The sequence below is a fragment of the Mus caroli genome, unplaced genomic scaffold (genome assembly GCF_978045245.1).
Source record: "Mus caroli unplaced genomic scaffold, Mus_caroli_1 scaffold_19, whole genome shotgun sequence".
NCBI classification, from domain to species: Eukaryota; Metazoa; Chordata; class Mammalia; order Rodentia; family Muridae; genus Mus; species Mus caroli.
The window spans coordinates 2646315-2664476 of NW_028227274.1; the positions used below are offsets into that span (position 1 = coordinate 2646315).

At 38.0% G+C, this 18162-nt stretch overlaps 1 protein-coding gene across 9 annotated transcripts in view; it reads left to right on the plus strand.

Moving 5' to 3' along the window:
- The window catches only part of Zeb1 (zinc finger E-box binding homeobox 1), a 183508-nt gene that overhangs the window by 32375 nt on the left and 132971 nt on the right, over window positions 1-18162 (plus strand). For 2 of the 9 annotated variants that reach the window (XM_029471830.2, XM_029471832.2), the window contains exon 2: window positions 7848-8001. The exons of 3 other annotated variants lie outside the window; for them this stretch is intronic. In XM_029471830.2, the coding sequence (XP_029327690.1) occupies window positions 7965-8001 (37 nt within the window). In that variant the 5' untranslated portion in view covers window positions 7848-7964. Of the gene's footprint in view, window positions 1-2152; window positions 4006-7847; window positions 8002-9488; window positions 9692-16703; window positions 16841-18162 lie in introns of those variants that run through there. 4 more of the 9 variants (XM_029471835.2, XM_029471834.2, XM_029471831.2 and 1 more) reach the window with 4 other exon arrangements.

Sequence of the window (18162 nt, forward strand, 5' to 3'; positions counted from 1 at the left end):
TATCCTAGTCACAGTGGCAGATAACAAACACACCCGTCAACATGTTCTAGCAGGGCTGTGGCAGATGTCCCTTACTTGTTGTTAGTGGGATTACAGACTGGTCCAGCCACTGATAATCAGTGTGAAAAATCGTCAGCAAGCCAAAATGCATCTACCATATGACCCAGCGATAATGTTCCTTAATATGCTCAGAGAACATCCTGCCGTGCTCACTGTTGCTCCAGTCACAGTAGCTGAGAGACACACAGCCTACGCATCCTTCAGCAGCTGAATAATAAAAATGTGGCACATGCACACCATGGAAGGTTAGCCAGCTTTTAACAAAAAACATTTTCACGTGAATGGATTCAACTAAGAAAAGGTGAGGTAGCCCAGACCTCCACATGTTCAGATGTGACCACAAACCTAGAACATCTGAAGAAACCAGAAAAGTTAGGGAGAGACCATTGCTGGGGGCTGGGGGTGGGCAATAGAGAGGAACACAGCAGGTTACAAATGATCTGATCAAGGGATGGGAAAATTGGGAAATGGGGGGTGGGATTTGGGGGAGGGGCAAACAAATAAGGAGGGAGGGGAATAAAGCAACAGTAAGGATGTTTAAAAAGTCATTTTTTTTTTCTGAGAGTGGGAGAAATAGTCTTCCCCTGGGAAGAGCAGGCCAGTTGGTTATCTAAAGCCAAATATCCCTGAATATATATGTACAAGTGTACAAGTAGCATTCTACAGATTGAGCAGCTTGTACTTATTTAGGAATACACACACACACACACACATACACACACACACCTGTGTGTGCACACACATTTAACAACTGTTAAAGAAAAAGAGACCATGAATTTGGAAGAGATCAAGGAGAGATTACATTTGGAGTTTGGAAGGGGGGGGGAAGATGATGTCATTATTTCAAATTTTCAAAAAATAAAAAGAACCTTTAATTAAAAAAAATTAAAAAGCAAGAACAAGATGCAGCTGGTATCAGAGCAGCACCATCTCTTAGGTGCTCATAATCTTGAGTACCCAGTTGTCACATGAAGGCCCTGATGCCATACAGGGACATACGGGGGGTGACAATTGATTAATAAGGTTATATTGTTGGGAATAATGTCATGTTTTAGATATTCTCTTCTTAATGACTTAAAATACACAATCATTGTAGGAAGATTTGAAAACCTACTAAAATAACAGTATTTTTAAAGCCAGAAATAAAGTAAAAATCGATTTCATATTTTTCTATAAAGCAATTTGGCAGTGTTAGTTCTTTAACAGCTGACTCATTTTCCAGTGGGTGCAGTTTAGGTCTAAGTAATGAGGTTATCAGCTGGCTCATGTGAGCCCTATCTCTTACCTGTCCAAAATATCAGTGTAAAAATGGATCAAAAACCTTAATGTAAACCTAGAACTCTTAAACTAGGAAAAACATTTAAAGGTACAGGCACAGACAAGGACTTAACTAAAAGACTTCAGTAGCTTAGGTAGCAATATCAAGAGTAGACAGTGGGGCTGCATAAAATTACAAGTAAGTGAAGGAGTGAGGAGAAGTCTGCCAGCTGTGTGTTTCACAGGTGGCATCTAGAATACACAAGGAATGAGGAAGCAGGCAAGGGCAAGGGGAAAATGTAAAACTACAATGAGATTCTATCTCTAGACAAGAAAATGGCAATCATTTAAGAAAACAGCAATAAATGCTTGGATGGAGAAGGGAAGGATGTTTTACACAATATTACTTTGGATTGTATAATTCTCTCTTTCAAATCCAAAATGAGAAATTGGACTCCCTTGGCCTTCTTGTACACGGCACAGTGCCCATTTTGACAGTTCCCTCACCCCTTAGGCCTGCTTCTGTCATGTGTGATGTTATACATAACTGATCCTCTATGCACTACACGGGCTTTACCGGACTTGGCTGCTCTGCTAATATAGATTCTTGTATGTGGTGCCATTCTGCTTCCCCCCAGACACATGGACTGCTCCTGGAAGAAGAGCACCTCTCCCTTCTAGCCTCAGCACCATAGCATATAAACAGATGGGTGGATGGCTGATAAAATGGAATACCCACAATATGTGGGTTCTTTCTCATGACTCAGTCATAAAAGCAAAGTTCATTTACAAAAAAATGCATTATATTAAGATCTTAAAAATCTATGAAGATGTTAATTATGTTGTGTCATTTTGACTAAAATATATTTCACTAACTATATACTTTCAGATTTTAGATTTGTGAATATCAATATTTTCATCTCTAGGTCACACAGACTTTATAAACAGATGGAGCCAGACAGTTTATGCATTTCCATGACAGCTTAGTTCTTTGACCAGGCTCTGAATTTCTCTTTATTTGGTCCCCTTTCTTTCCTTTTTTTTTTTTTAAAAAAAGATTTACTTATTTATTATATGTAAGTATGCTGTAACTGTCTTCAGACACACCAGAAGAGGGCATCCGATCTCATTACGGATGGTTGTGAGCCACCGTGTGGTGGCTGGGATTTGAACTGAGGACCTTCCAGAGAGCAGTCAGAGCTCTTAACCGCTGAGCCATGTCTTCAGCCTATTTGCTTCCCTTTCAACTGAACCTCTTTACTTGTAGTTGCACTATACCCTGTTGATTCTTTGCTCAGAAGTGGTCTGCTCATGTGCCACTCCCCCCCTGCCTTAAATAAGGATAACAAAGCAAGGAAATTGTGATCTGGTCTGAGATGGTTGGAATCATTGCTGTATAGAAGGTCACACCTGCTAAATTCCCTACTGCCATGCTAACTATCATGAAGAGGCTTGTTTAAACACACTTGTTTGAAAGACACTTTCAGTCTGCAATTTTTTTTTCTTCAGCACTATGCGTTGAGCCCCTAAGCTTGCTGTACACTGATACCCTGTCCTGCTGCACTAACACGTCATTAAACACAACCTGTGTACAATTTGATATTAAGAAACTCAAAGCACCAGCACCCTACGTATATTTCAAATGTGAAGTTACTTCTCATACTAGAGTGTAGCGCTTCATCTTTGAGTAAAATGAGTGCTCTTCCTATCTAGCTTGTTTAAGAGAGAGAAAGAAAGGCAGAGGCCAATGAAAACGTCATCAAGTGCTATAAAATCTCCAGATTTCATTCAGACTTTGTAAAATTTTGTAAGTGATGTAGTTTGCTGGTATTTTTAGTGTTATGAGTAATGTTGCTTAAAATTAAAAACCTAGTACTTTCAGAATTTATAATAGCTTTTATTTAACCCATCTATGTCTAATGTACAATTCATGTAATAAGCATGCTAAATATATAGCTAGTATTGTAGCATTTCAGTAGAAAAGCAAAAGACAGCCTCTCTGTTTGGGGGCTACTCCTGAGTGATGTCAACCACTTGATTGAGAAGATCTTCCTTGTGCTAGCCAACTCTACAGGGGTTTCCAGGAATGAGAGGGACTCTAATCATGGATGTGAGTTTTGATTTAAGACTTCCCTTATGTTAAAAGATTAATATATGATAACTACAGGTGGGATCAATGTAACTGAACAAGTATTCTTGCTCCTACAGAAAGCAATGGCCTTTGTTTTTGATTGAAGTTTGCCTGTTGTAAGCACTTGGTAGAAGTGCTGTTGTTAAGTACCGCAGTGCTTTTGGATGACTGTTCTGTATATTTTACATTACTTGGTTGCCAAACTACATTTGTTGTTCATAATTTAAGCTTTGAACTCATTTGGATTTTGGCTGCTGCTTCTTCCACTAAGCCCCTGAGTTGTATTATTAAGTTATTCATTTAAGATCTTTGTGGTTTTTTAATTGAAAATAGATATTTTTTTCCTCTCATAATATCTCCTGGTATCCCCTTCTTCTACTCTTCCATCCAGATTCATAATAAGGTAAAACAAAACTGACACATTGGAATTGGACAAAAGAGAAGAACCAAGAGATGATGTAACTTAGCTCACCACACACTCAGGACTCCCATAAAACACTAAACTGGAAGCAATAATATATATGAAAAGGACCTGGTGCAAGCCCTGTGTTGTTGCTGTGAGTTCCTGTGTGTTTTGATCATGTTGATTTGAAGGACTTTATGTTCTTGATGTCCTCCATCCCCTTGGGCTTTCTGCCTCCCATTTTGATTGATCCCTGAGAGGAGGGATATGATGAAGACCTCCCATTTAGAACTGAGTGTTCCAAGGTCTCTCTCACTCTGCATGATGTCTGACTGTGGGTCTCTGTATTTGTCTCCATCTGCTGCAGGAGGAAGCTTCTCTGATGATGGCTGAGCAAGGCACTCATCTATAGCATAGCAGGTTATTAGGAGTCAGTTGTTGTCACGTGCACTCCCTCCTTCTGTCTGTCTGTCTGTCTGTCTTTTAGTAGTGTATGTCTTACCTCTAGGTTGCTGGGCCATGGAGTCTTGGTCACTCAGCATCAGGCATAGGTTACATCTCACTCACATGGAATGGCCTTCCGTCAAATCACACATGGATTAGTTACTCCAGCAAGCTTTGGGCCTCCATTACCCTAGCATTGCTTACAAGGAAACCATTGCCATTTCAAGGGTTTGTGGTTGGGTTGGTGTTCACATTTCTCATTTGGTAACATGCAGAATACCTTTCTGTACTAAAGATACCAGCTAGAACATGAGGTGAGAGCTCTGTGTAGGCACCAGCTCAGCTTCTCTATGTTCAATGTGTTGTATGCGTGTTGTCTTCAGTAATGAGGCCTTGCTGTTAGTTTGTGGAAAGAAACCTGTAGTCCCAATACTAGATGCTTCATTTAGTGACAAGAGATGGCCAGTTGGGGCTCTATTTCTCCCATTATTTGGTGATTTCAATTAGATTGCCTTTATATGTGTAAATATAGGCTTTTATAACTTTAAAGTAGTTTGCCATTATTTTCTAGGCATTCTAAACTGTACTTTTTTTCCCCTAAGTAACATTTAGGATGTTAGATGTATGCTAAAAAAGGCAGATGTGAGCTCTCTGCTTTGTCCAGCAAATGAGCACTGGTAAATCTGAGGACTTTCATAAATACCATAGCTTAGTTCTTTCCAAACTCTGAATTTTCTGTGACCACCACTGAAGTCACATTTCACAGTCCACCATTCCCTTCCTCTGGAATGTACCAGTACAAAATAGGAGGTTGCCAGAAAAAAATAGTGTAAACAGTTTAAACCATCATTTTATCTGTCCTCTGCTTTCAACACTGAGCTAAGCTAACCATGGACAATAAGAGCTCAGATAAGGATACTTTTCTGTTTGTGGAGGTTTGGCCTAAAAATTATTACTATTCTCTACCCAAGAAAGGATAAAATGTGGATCTTTTTATAGTTCCTCATTGACTGGGGATCCCCTCGTTTCTGTCTCCATCTGCTCTGTATCTGCTTTGTACTGTGGGCACACAGGGAATAGCTGTGTTCTTCTGGGTCGGTTGGATGTGCTTGGGGGAAGGACCCAGATATAGCTGTCTCTTGTGAGATTATGCCGGGGCCTAGCAAACACAGAAGTGGATGCTCACAGTCAGCTAGTGGATGGATCACAGGGCTCCCAATGGAGGAGCTGGAGAAAGTACCCAAGGAGCTAAAGGGACCTGCAACCCTGTAGGTGGTACAACATTATGAACTAACCAGTACCCCGGAGCTCTTGACTCTAGCTGCATATGTATCGAAAGATGGCCTAGTCGGCCATCACTGGAAAGAGAGGCCCATTGGACACACAAACTTTATATGCCCCAGTACAGGGGAACGCCAGGCCCCCCCCCCCCAAAAAAAAAGGGAATGGGTGGGTAGGGAAATGGGGGAGAGGGGGGAGGGTATGGGGGACTTTTGGGATAGCATTGGAAATGTAATTGAGGAAAATACGTAATAAAATATATTTAAAAAATTTGAAATTTCTCATATTCCTTCCAGAGTTTCTTTTTCTTAACTTCAGGAAATGTAGCATTATTACTCTTGGGAGTCTTAATTTCATTGATAGCTGTGACTTTGAGCAAACAATGGCAGGTTTCTGGGTCTGTTTATAAAATGAAGATTTGGAGTTGAACTTTAAAACTCTTACACATGTATTAGAAATGTTCAACTATGTGCAAGCACACGCATGTATGAGCTAATCTTAAGGGACTCACCTGCTGAAATCTGGAGCGACCTTGTGTGTAGGTGTGCTGGCAGTAGTTATTCTGTATGTTTAAGGTGATGTTTATCTCTGAGACTTGTCAGCTTTGTGTCTCGCATTAAAATTGAATGTATAGCCACAACAATTGTGGTCATGAGAGTAAGTGGACATGCTTACAGTTGCTTCTCTCCTGATGAAAGCGGAACTTTGAGAGTATGGGCTTAGTTTTCTGATCTGTCATTTCTTTTGGATAAGGAATTTCTCTTTGATCTTCCAGACTGAGGACATGAACACGTCCACAGCCATATTCTATGTTCTGTCATTGTTTGTTTTATAGGCTTTATTAAAACAAATAAGAAAAAATATTTTTCACTTTAGAGATAGTTTGGTGTAAACTGGGCTTCTCAGATTAGTTCCATATGTCATCAACCTGTTCAAACAACTTAACATGCTGCAGTATGCTTGCTTATATGGTGGAGATTCACTTGTTCTTGTAACATACTTCACACACTATGTTCTTCACTGTGCTTGTTTCTGTGGTGAATATCCAGTCATTTGTACAACACACTTAACACATGTTCCCCATTAAGTTTTACATTATAAACCCTTTAAGAAAAGAACCTTTCCTTTGCAGCTCCATAGCACCTAAGACAGAACTGTTAGTCTCTGAATAGTTCATAAAGGCTACGCAGTTAAAGGTTTGGGGTGACCTAAAACCATCAGACATAGCAAATGGAATGGAATGTCCTGTTTTTAGGATAGTAAACTCTGAAAGACAGTACGATTAACTCTATTAAAGGTCTATCCCTAACTACTAATAACTCTAGTAAGGACTTCTATATGAAGTCCATTTCTTTTTGGTTTGCTCATAAGCTGATTCAGCCTATAGCCTCAGGATGGATGGGTGGGTGGATGGATGGATGGATGGATGGATGGGAGGTTGAATGGATGGGTAGATGGATGAATGGATATCCATGTGATTGTTGATAGACTCTGAGATTTGAGGTCTTTAAGCTGTGTGTGTGTGTGTGTGTGTGCACTTAATTTTAGACCTATGTTAATACTCAAAGTTGTTAATCAGTAGTCGTTTTTAATATTAGAAGCATTGAAACAGATTGTACAACTGAGTTATAATAAAGACCAATATGATCAGCTATCATACATGATTGATAGACTCTCCAAAGAATAACTGTCAATTTAATGTGGGTGGGAGGAATTGGTGTGGGAAAGAAACTAAAGCTTTTTCATACTATATTTGTAAAAAATGGATAACCATTTTTTCCTAATACTAAGATGATATTTTCAGTCGAGGCCTGTATGTGCAGTGTAACCTTGAGTTTCTTGTATGGTACATAGTACTGCAAATAGTTAATGGCTTAGTATTTTGTAAATATGAATGTTATAGTCAACCTGTTTCCAGAAACAGTAATTGGCTCTCAGGCAAAGGTAGTATTTGGTGGCATTTAACCTTGTCACTTAATGATTTATTGCATCATCAAATAAGTACCATCTTTATTACATGTTTGGAATGGTTGTGGAGATCTTTAGGGGTCTAGACTTAGTTAAGCCTCTTCTGTGAAGGTATTGGACGTTTTAGTTTGGGGTCATAGCATCTCTTCTCAAACATAATATGACTGCTTAAAAGGACATAGACCATGGTTTTTTTTTCTTCTTTGTTTTGTTTTTGTTTTGTTTTTTTAGTTATTTTTAGTGTCATTGCTCTTTATCAGCTGATGGACATGGGAACAACTTAATAAAATTTGGGTAATTTAGTTTTCAGTTTAAATTCTCAACTGGCAATTGGCCAAAATTCGCATCTGAAGCCATGAGCACCCAAATGCCATTTTGTGATTTGGCTGCTGACACCCGACGTAGGAAGGAGCCACCGAGATGAATGGAGTAACTAGCTCTCCAAAGGAAGTCAAGGGTAAGAGTCTCCCTTAACTTGTATGGCATTTATTTGTATAAAGCATATATATTTAAAATATAGTTTTAATTTTATTCTAGGACATACAACCTAATATGTGAGTTTTACATGTCTGTTACACTTTTTATAAGATGAATGTGGAGAACAGTCTTACAAGAGATTTTATATATGCAAGACTGAGGAAAACTAATAAAAATGTGCAAAAATTAGTTTATATGGTTCATGCAAAGTTTAACAAGTTTAATTTTTTGTAGTTCTACTATAGCTTATTATCTTTAAAATAGTATGTTGTAAATGTTGCTTGAATAAAGTTAAGGATATTCATACCAAACTGAATTTGCCTATGTAATTTTAGGTATCTCCCAGAGTATAAATTATAAAGTTTGAAATAGTCTATTGAATGATGGTTTTTTTTTTACCTTGATGGCAAAATACTATAAGTAAGGAACAAATAAAATCTGTTTACCTTCAAAATGCTGCTATAAAAGTCAGGATGGTAGTGCACCTATGTTTCCAGCACTCTTGAGACAGAGACAGGAGGATTGAGAGTTTGAGATCAACCTGGGCTATGTAACAAGATACTGTCCAAAACTACTTCTGTACACTGAAATTTACTATTATGTTTTTGTTTCAAATATTAATTTTACAAAATTGTTTCTATACCCAAAATGAGCCAGATTGTCTGTCTATAATACCAAACTTTGGTGATAAAAATCAGGTATATCTGTCTTGTTTTTATGTTTACATTGAAAGAAGAATCCCAGGTTACTTCATTTTGATACACTGCAAATGAATTTCAACTGAAAAATTTTTTGAACAATGTATTTGGTGTCTACACATTTCTTCTTATGGATCCTTTGTCCTGTTGAGTTCATGATTATGGTTCATGATTATGTTGGGTTCATGATTGGTTTAACGTTGGGGAGAGCAACAGTTATAAGATAAAGCCAGCACTTATCAAAGGCAACGTCATTGTCTGCATGGACACAGTATTTATGATCACTACAGAATAACTGATAAAGACCAGCATGTTTAAGCTGCGCCATAATTTAGTTGACCATTTTGCTATCAAAGAGGATTTTGAGACTAAAATAGTTTTATTAATTTTTAGTCTCATTAGTTTAGTGATCTAAATTAGTTTAGCAATCTTTCTTACTTAACTAGAGACGCGAAGATTATATTAACTTTATCTTGCCCCATGTGACAAGCTTCTGCCGCAGCATCACTCATGCAGTTAGTCAGCTATGGCCAAGTACTCTAGACCTCAGCTTCCCCCTCAGTCCAAAGGCAGAACATCACTTGCAGACATTCCATAGGGAAGCATGGATTGCAGTGAGCAGAGAAGCAATCAATTTAATATATAATAAGCCAGGTTTTTAAAAGGAAACTTTTATATTATAACCCTATTAATTGAATGTTTTTAAAATAAACCCTTGGAATGACTCAGTTCTGACCATGGAGAAATAATTTTTATACTTCTATTATAGTTTCTTCAAGTTCTTAAAGCATTGCAACAGAGACTTGTGAAAGCTGAATTCTTAGGAGATCATTTTGTCTGTGGGAGAATTCCTACTGGATCCTTTGGTATTTCAGAAATTATGTATGGAGGACTCCAAGTTCTTCAGTTGCTAGAAAATATACACAGACATTTTAATGTATGATTTCTTCATCAATTTTATTCCTATTAAAGGTATATAAAATTTATATTCTTACACATCTATTTTAAGGTTTATATATCATTATGTTTTGAAAAATAAAATGTTAGGTCATTTGAGACTAAAATAGTTCTATTAATTTGAGGCTATTTTAGTCTCAAATAAAATGTCAGATTGGCACTTCATGATATCATCTCAGTTAAAATAGTAGTAAACATTTAAAAATAACAGCTCTTTTCATATGTTGGATCATGCGTATTTTGAAGACTCCTACTGCTTAGGTACTGATTTTACCGTGTGACGATCGCACTGATGCTGGTGCTGAGTGTGCTACTTCATGTGCGTGTGGAGCCGAGAGCTCAGGGTAGTATGTGTGCCCGAGGCGCTGCTTTGTGTTTGCAGTCCCAGTCTCCTTTCTCTGACCCTTGTTAGAAACCATGTGATGTCATTATAAACAGGCCATCTCACACATAAAACTAAAATCTGAAAAGTTCATGTTTTTAGAACTAATGGTCTTTCCCTAATTTAACACTGAAATGTTTAAACGTGAAATAAAATCCAGTGTTTTTCAAGTAATAAAATCCAAGTTAAGTATGTGATTTTATCTGTATGGACTGAGGCATCATCAACCTGTCTCTTACATATTCTGATTTGAAGGTGTCAATACAGAGACAGTCCTACTTGTTAGTGTGGGAGAAGGATGTCTTCACAGGGCTCTGGAGGGGTGACCTGGGGAGATGAAAATCTTCGCTGTGTAGTATGCCTTGAGGTGTTCATGGCATGGTTTCATTGATCACTCCTTTGGGTTCTGTGAGTTAGCTTTGAATGGTCCAGGATGTCAGTTAGACAGCTGTGCTACATGAAGGAATTTGAAACACAAAGTAGAGGAAATGGTACTGGGAGGTGAGCATGACCAAGGGATAATGTGTGCCTGTGAGGGTGCCACAGGGAAGCTCTTGCTGGGCTAAGGTAAACGCACAAGGTGGTGATGCACAGCATCTGTTGTGCTGAAATGCTTATCAGTGGCTCCAGAAGCAAACGAAGGCTATTAGGAATTTTTTAGTATATCTGTAGTGCGGCTAATGCATTATACGCTATAAGAGCTTCTGTCGCTGTCAGAAGAGACAAGTAGCAACTAAACATGGTGTGACACGAACTGGAATTTGAATTCTTGCTTTGAACTACACAGGTCCATTTCAAAGTTGTATCCTATCTTTAAAGTTAATATCCTGACAATAACTATCAACATGTTACATTTTATGGGAGGTCAATGTTATTAAATATATTAAACTGCCACTTGTGGTGGGTCTTTACTGAGTAAACCTAAAAGAGAGAAGATAAATCCCATTTACATATCGAATAACTATGTAGTGGAACCTGCTGTGTGTTAGATATTGCACTGGAAACTGGGAGCGTGTGCTAAGGCTGTGTGATCCTTGGGTTGTAGTTTAGCACAGAACACAGACATTGAACATAGTCTAATGGCATCGTAAAAACAAAAGCACTTTCTTAAAGGTACTTCAGGTTGGTCGTCTAGAGTACTAATAATTTACTAATAGATGAATCAATATGTCACCTATTTCATAAAATAGGTTTCAGTTTGACATAAAAAATTGGCAGGAAGTCTTTGAAAATGTTTCTTAGAAAGCAAAACAGTGTATATCTTATTTAATACAAGAAATTTCTAGGGAAGGTTTTTAAGTTACTAAAACAGCGATTATGTGCGTATAGACCGCCTGCCACATGTGCCATTAACTACAAGCTCATAGCACCTGCTGTGGATGTTATACATTAGACATGATATTTAATAAAATGATGCTGGGCAGCTTTACCTAAGCACTTCCACGCTGTAGTTAAGAAGCTGGTATCTAGGTCAGACTAACTGGCTTGTTATTGATGCCCACACTTAGAGAGTTCAGAGCTCTACAGTAGTCCCCTGTCCTGTTTCCTACTCTAACATGCATCATGCAGAGAATCAGGTCATTTTATGCATATTAATTCTTGGACCAGTATTTAACATGTGGAAAGTGCTCTGCATGGCTCCATATGTTACTGTTCACATATATAATAATAATTGTAACATTCCTGCTTGGGCTGGGGATGCAGCTTAAGGTAGATTGCTTCTGTAGCATTCATAAGGCTCTGGACTCAATACCCAGCACCAGAAATCATGCTCCACCAGACTCACAAACTTGAACCACCTGAAATAATTACAAAATAGAGGACTTTATGTGATGTATATGTTTTCAGTCATTCCAAAGAATTCACCTCCAATATGCAGATCATATCCAATATTCAAAGGCCAGGGGAATTCTCACCTCGTCTGTGTTTCCTCCTTAACTGCATCTCAGCAGCCACTCTAAAAAGGCCTCCATAATTGCATCTCTAGGAACAAGATCACCTTAGCATTTAGCCCAAGACTTTTGATGATCCCAGCCAAATGAGAGTGGTCCTTCTCATCTAAGAAGGAATATCAAACACCTGTAATATACTTCATGAAAGATAAACCAAAGTGTAGTAAGCGTGCAAAGGAAAAGATGATGTTGAATAGTCTTTCCCTCGTGAAAACCCCAATACAGCATCGTTTCACCAATAGTCTAACTTATAGTATGGATTTGTAATCCTAAAAGGACATAATAGTGATGATTAAAAACTTGTTGGAAAAAAAGAGTATTGTATTAGCACAGTCCCATCTATAAATGTCATACCTTTTAAGTTGATGTCCTACACAGATATATTCAGACCTAAATGATTTTTCCAAGTAATGCATTTGCTGAAAAAAACAATTTTAGGGTGAAGTTTAAAATGACACATTCTTTGAACTGTGATTCTATGGCTTTGAAGTTTATGCATGCAAAAAGAGAACTTATAAATTAACTCAACTGTTTTAAGTACAAATATTTGCATTTAAATAATAATAGAAAATAGGGTTGGAGAGATGGCTCAGAAGTTAAAAATGTTCTTGGCTCTTGCAAAGTCAATTTTCAGCAACCCCATGGTGGCTCACAACAATTCCAGTTCCTAGGGATCAGATATTCTCTTCTGACCTCTGAAGATACCAGGCACACATGTAATGTACATACATACATACATACATACATACATACATGAAAAACACACACGGAGTAAATGTATCTAAACTTTTAATACATAAAAATAAACTTAAATTTATATCTTATAATGTAGTGTATCTTTTGGTTTGTAATATTGAAACATTTCTCTCATTGCAAGATGCTGAATGAAAGATAATTTCAGTACTACAAGCATGGTCTCCCTTTCCCACTGCTAGGTTTTTTTAATTGGTTATTTTATTTATTTACATTTCAAACGTTATGCCCCTTCCCCATTCCCCCTCCATAAACCCCCTATCCCCTTCCCCCTTCCCCTGTCTTTATGAGGGTGCTCCCCCACTTGCCCACTCACTCCCACTGCAGTGCCCTAGCATCCCCCTATGCTGGGTTATCCAGACACTGCCTGCCCCACTGCTAGTTTTCGAGCAGCCAGCTAACAAGCATTTCCTGGGGATTCACTCTCTCTCTGCCCATTGCTCTTTTAGGAGGCAAGGAGATGTGTAAGGAATCTGAAGCTCGAGTCAGGAGCTTGACGGTCTCTGTCATGACAGGGATGAATACAGACTATGGATCTACTGAAATTACTAGTTTTCTAATATGTCAGTTTTCTTGTTATTTATAGAATGTATATATTTCTGTATATATACATTGACATCCCCAATTCTCCACATTAATGGAAATTTATGAAGTTACCAGTTGTTTTTAATTTCCAAATGTATGTAGTAAAAAATTCTTTACTGGAAAAAATGTATTCATGCTGTGAAATGAAAACACATTATTGTTTTTTACATATATTAATTCAGAGCTTCCCAAATATCCCAACATGAATCACATGTTTAGAACTTGTATCTTTTGGGCTTATTTTCTGAGAGTAAGTATAGTGTTTCTAAGTTTTTTGTTAGAATACTAATTATACATACTAATACACTACATTATAACCCCTATTCATGTATACAGTGTATTTTGATCATATTCACCACAGTTACCTTCCTCTTCTCAAATCATCTGCATTATACTTTGATACTCTGTGTGTGTGTGTGTGTGTGTGTGTGTGTGTGTGTGTGTGTGTGTGTTTGTGAGAAGTGTAATAACATTTCTTATTGGACATGGTTATAATTTATTTGCAGGAGCTTGATCAGCTTCAGGGGCTGTATGGCTGAACAAAATCTCTCTCCTTTTCCAAGCAAACATTAACTGCCAGCGATTCTCAAGGAGGGATGAGAACTTGTGACCTTGGCATTTCTAATAACCTCAGGGAAGGGGTGGCACTGTGAGGGAGTCTTCCCCTTCCCCTCTCCCTTTCCTTCTTCCCCCCTCCTCCCTCACTTCCTCCTTCTCCTTCCCATTCTCTTCTTCCTCCTCTTCCTCCTTTCCTTTCTTATCCTTTCTCCTTCTAGTTTTCTGGCCTTAGCATACACTCTCCCTGACAAATACACATATATGAAAATACATCGGGAGCTAGAATTGCTGTGCAAGAGAGAACAGATGAGCATTTGCCTTTGCGAGCCTGATGTCACTTACATTTTCCAGCGTTGTTTTTCTGAAAACTCAGGATTTCATTTTTCTTTATGGCACAGTGTGTATCACATTTTCATCACCCATCAGCTGGCGACATCTACTCTGCTTCTGTTTCCTTGATGAAAAGAGCAGCAATAAACATGTGTGTGCAGGCTCTCTTTATGGTGGGGCACAGTCCTTGTGTCTCTACCAAGAGTAGACTACCTTCACACGTTTAGGAAGCATGTACACTGATGTCCATAGTGCCTATACTGCTTGCCACTCCCCCACACACCATACAAGGCCTCCTGTTTACCTGTTTACCTGGTACATTCTTGCCAGAATTTGTTATTTGTTATTTATTTATTTACCTTAACCATTCTGGCTAGGATATGATAGCATCTCAAGATGGTTTTAATTTGCATTTGTGTAATAGCTATGGATGTTCAACACTTTTCATAAAGGAAATGTAAATTTTCTTTAGTCTAATTTGGATATTGATTTTCTTTCTCTATTGATTAGGATTCATTTGTTCTAATAATAAATTGTTAAAGGTACCAAAGTTTGTTTTTTTTTTACCTTTGCAATAAATCTTTATAACAATGGTTTACATTGCTATAAACAGTAGCGATTACAAACCCTGCTGTTTGAAAGGCTGCAAGGCAGTTTTAGGGTTGCAAATAGTTTCAAAAAAAAGGACACTGTAGCCGGGCGTGGTGGCGCACGCCTTTAATCCCAGCACTTGGGAGGCAGAGGCAGGCGGATTTCTGAGTTCGAGGCCAGCCTGGTCTACAGAGTGAGTTCCAGGACAGCCAGGACTACACAGAGAAACCCTGTCTCGAAAAACCAAAAAAAAAAAAAAAAAAAAAAAAAAAAGGACACTGTAGCCTTTTAAGGGAAACGAAATAAAAGCACATGCAGTAATATGTATCATAAAGTAAGTGTGTGTGTGTGTGTGTGTGTGTGTCTGAGTTATCTGATGATTTCAATGAATCATTTAAACATTTTCCACTATTTCTGAGACACCATTTTAATATCAAATCCAGGTGTAATTTGCTGTTTGCTACGTGTGCTCTGATAGGTATAGATCATAGGAACTTTGGCTCTTTGGGTGTATGTACATACTGTTTAGACTATATTTACACCATAATTTACTTACTAGTTATCATTAGGATACTTTGTCCTGCTGTGTTATAGCCTGATCTGCAATTCTGAATAAACACCACCCTAAACTTCCTGCACTTTTCACTCTGTAGTCTTGCTGAACAATAATTGGGAGCCTCTGTCCTGAGTAAAATGTGCTGTTATAATTTGCAGTGTATCTTGAAGACCTGCATCACACTTTCAGAATGTGCAGTCAGACAGAATCCCAGACATCATGGAGAATTGGTTTTTGAGCCCTGTGCCCTTGCAGACTTGATCATTTAAATTATATATAATAGCCTTATCAACAGCTATGAACAAGAATATTTCTTCTTATTCTACCAAATTAATTAGTCTGAATAGTTGGCCAACATTTTGAGGAAGGCCATCTGTTTTTAGCAATAGTCTACAAATAAATAGAAAATAAATGAAGAGGCTTCATTACTGAGTTTTACATGTTTAAAAATATAAAATATATACTCTTAAAACTATATATGGAAATCATACTGATTGAATTGCATCTTCTGATTTTGTAACTTATTCGGGCAGCATTAGCACTATAGTAAATGATTTTATCACAGAACTTTTGTCCAATTTTCCATAAGATGAAAAGAAATGTTAAAGTATAAATAGGTATATTATATTTCATCTGTTATTATCCTAATACTTAATAATTTGAAAAGTAGTATTCTAGTCCATTCTTAGAACTATTGGTTGTAATAACATACTTTAAATTTGAATATTTCAACATTTAACATAGAATTAAGATTTATATTTTTAATATTGTTTTAAAGGATATATTTTCAGAATTAACACATGTAGTCTTTTAATTATTTCATTTTATATAAGTTTTGACTTTGTAAATATTTAGTTTTTTAGTATTCCTTCTATTCATGAAAAATTTTAGAGCTTACTAAATGTTGAAAGTCTATAGGTAATCACTACGTTAAAATCAGAACAAGAGGCTGTTGTGGCCCTCACACTCTAACAGACCGAGGCAGACATGGTTCTGGACGGTAGTAGTCATGTTTATTTAAGGTTTAATATATGATTTGGATCATTTGCAACACAAATTTTTCCTGAGATTTTTCTATTTTTTTTTAATTCCCCAGAGATAAGGCAGAGCTTAAATTTCTCAAGGTTTAATGTAGGGCATAATACTTGAACATGTAGTATTACTTGAACAGAAGATAATTATAAACAGAAAATGTGACCTTTTAGAATTGTCACAATTCAATCTAATTTTTTCTTCAGAGCCTCATTTTGTACTAGAAGATAGACTTGACCCCTGTGGTGTGGACTTAGGGTAATGTCTTACTCTTCTCTCCTCCTTCAGGATAATCTTAAGCTTGTACCACAAGAAGACTGTAGAGGTCCCTCCCGCACCAAGAACCTCCTACAGATCTTTCTCAGTGTTCTTGGAGGTGGGCTGAGAGCTCGATCAGTTTGTGTCAGCCACCTTGTTCTCTAAAGGTAAGCACTGGGCAGCGAGCACACTGTGAGGCCAAGCTCCTAATGCAGGCCTGGCTTTAGCATGCTCCACTGAGGGCCTGAGAGCATCAGACCTGGACCACCCACTCCTGTGGGTGGGACATCACCTGTCCATCAAGAGTTTTTCACTGTTTGTAAGTGGAATATGCCCTAAAGATTATTCATTTTTTAAGCTTTGTTTTATTATTATTTTTTTAAATTAGGGCCTGGGGATATGGCTTCATCAGTAAAGTCCCTGAAACACAAGCACAAGGACCTGAGGTTACATCCCCATCACCCAAGTTGCAAAGCTGGGTGTGACAGCCTGTGTCTGCACTCAAGGGAAGTGACTGGAGGGAAGTCTGATCTTTGGACTTCACTGACCAGCCATTGACAGCTTGAGGAGACCCTGTCACAGAAAGTGCACACACATACACACACACACACACACACACACACACACACAAAGAACCCAGTTTTACTAAAGCTTATTTTTTCAGTTCAGGATGATTCTTGAATGTCTTGAGATCTGAAGTGAAGAATTTTGAAACCATCTCAGCATTTAGGCAATCTGAATACTCATCTTTAATTGATATATCCAACTTTGAAGCCCTGTTTTTCATGATCTCTCTGAAGCTGTGTCTTGCCTTTCCTTGCAATCTATTTAAATTTCAAAAAGTATGGTAACAACAGCTTTCTTCATGTTTAAAAAAAAAAAACAATAAAAATGATCCTTTTACCCTGTAACTTTCTTCTTTAAGAAATGTGCAGTGAACACATGAGCGCCAGCAGGAGACACTTAGAGCAGAGAGAGAAACCAGTGCACCGGCTTCCCTGCAAACTGTTAAAAGCAGAAAACCTCACAGGTCTTTTGTCGATTTATTGACACCTTAAAGTGGCGAATCCTAGATGAAACTGTTTGTTAGGTCTCATTTGTTTTCTATGGAGAACAAGAAGGTGCATGCTGCTTTTGAGAATGCCATCTGTGTTAGGATGAGGTTAGTGCTAGGTAAGATAACTTGGGCTTCCAACAAGAAGCCAACTCCTAACACAGTCCCCTGGCACTATGCATTAGTAATGTGATGGCAGTGCTGAGTATATGTCACCTGTCCGCTTCACTCGCTCACCATTTCTTGCTGGGCTTGGAGACAAGCTGCACTGGAGGTGACCTTACAGGACTCCAGCTTTGGAGAGAATGCTGATGACTTTGTTTGGCAGCCCTACTTCTGAAACATGACGAACATCGCCCTCCCTTCAAAAACACAGTCCTTCCTGTATCTGCTTAATAAAATGTGTTGAATGAAAATAACCCCTGGTTCCTGTTA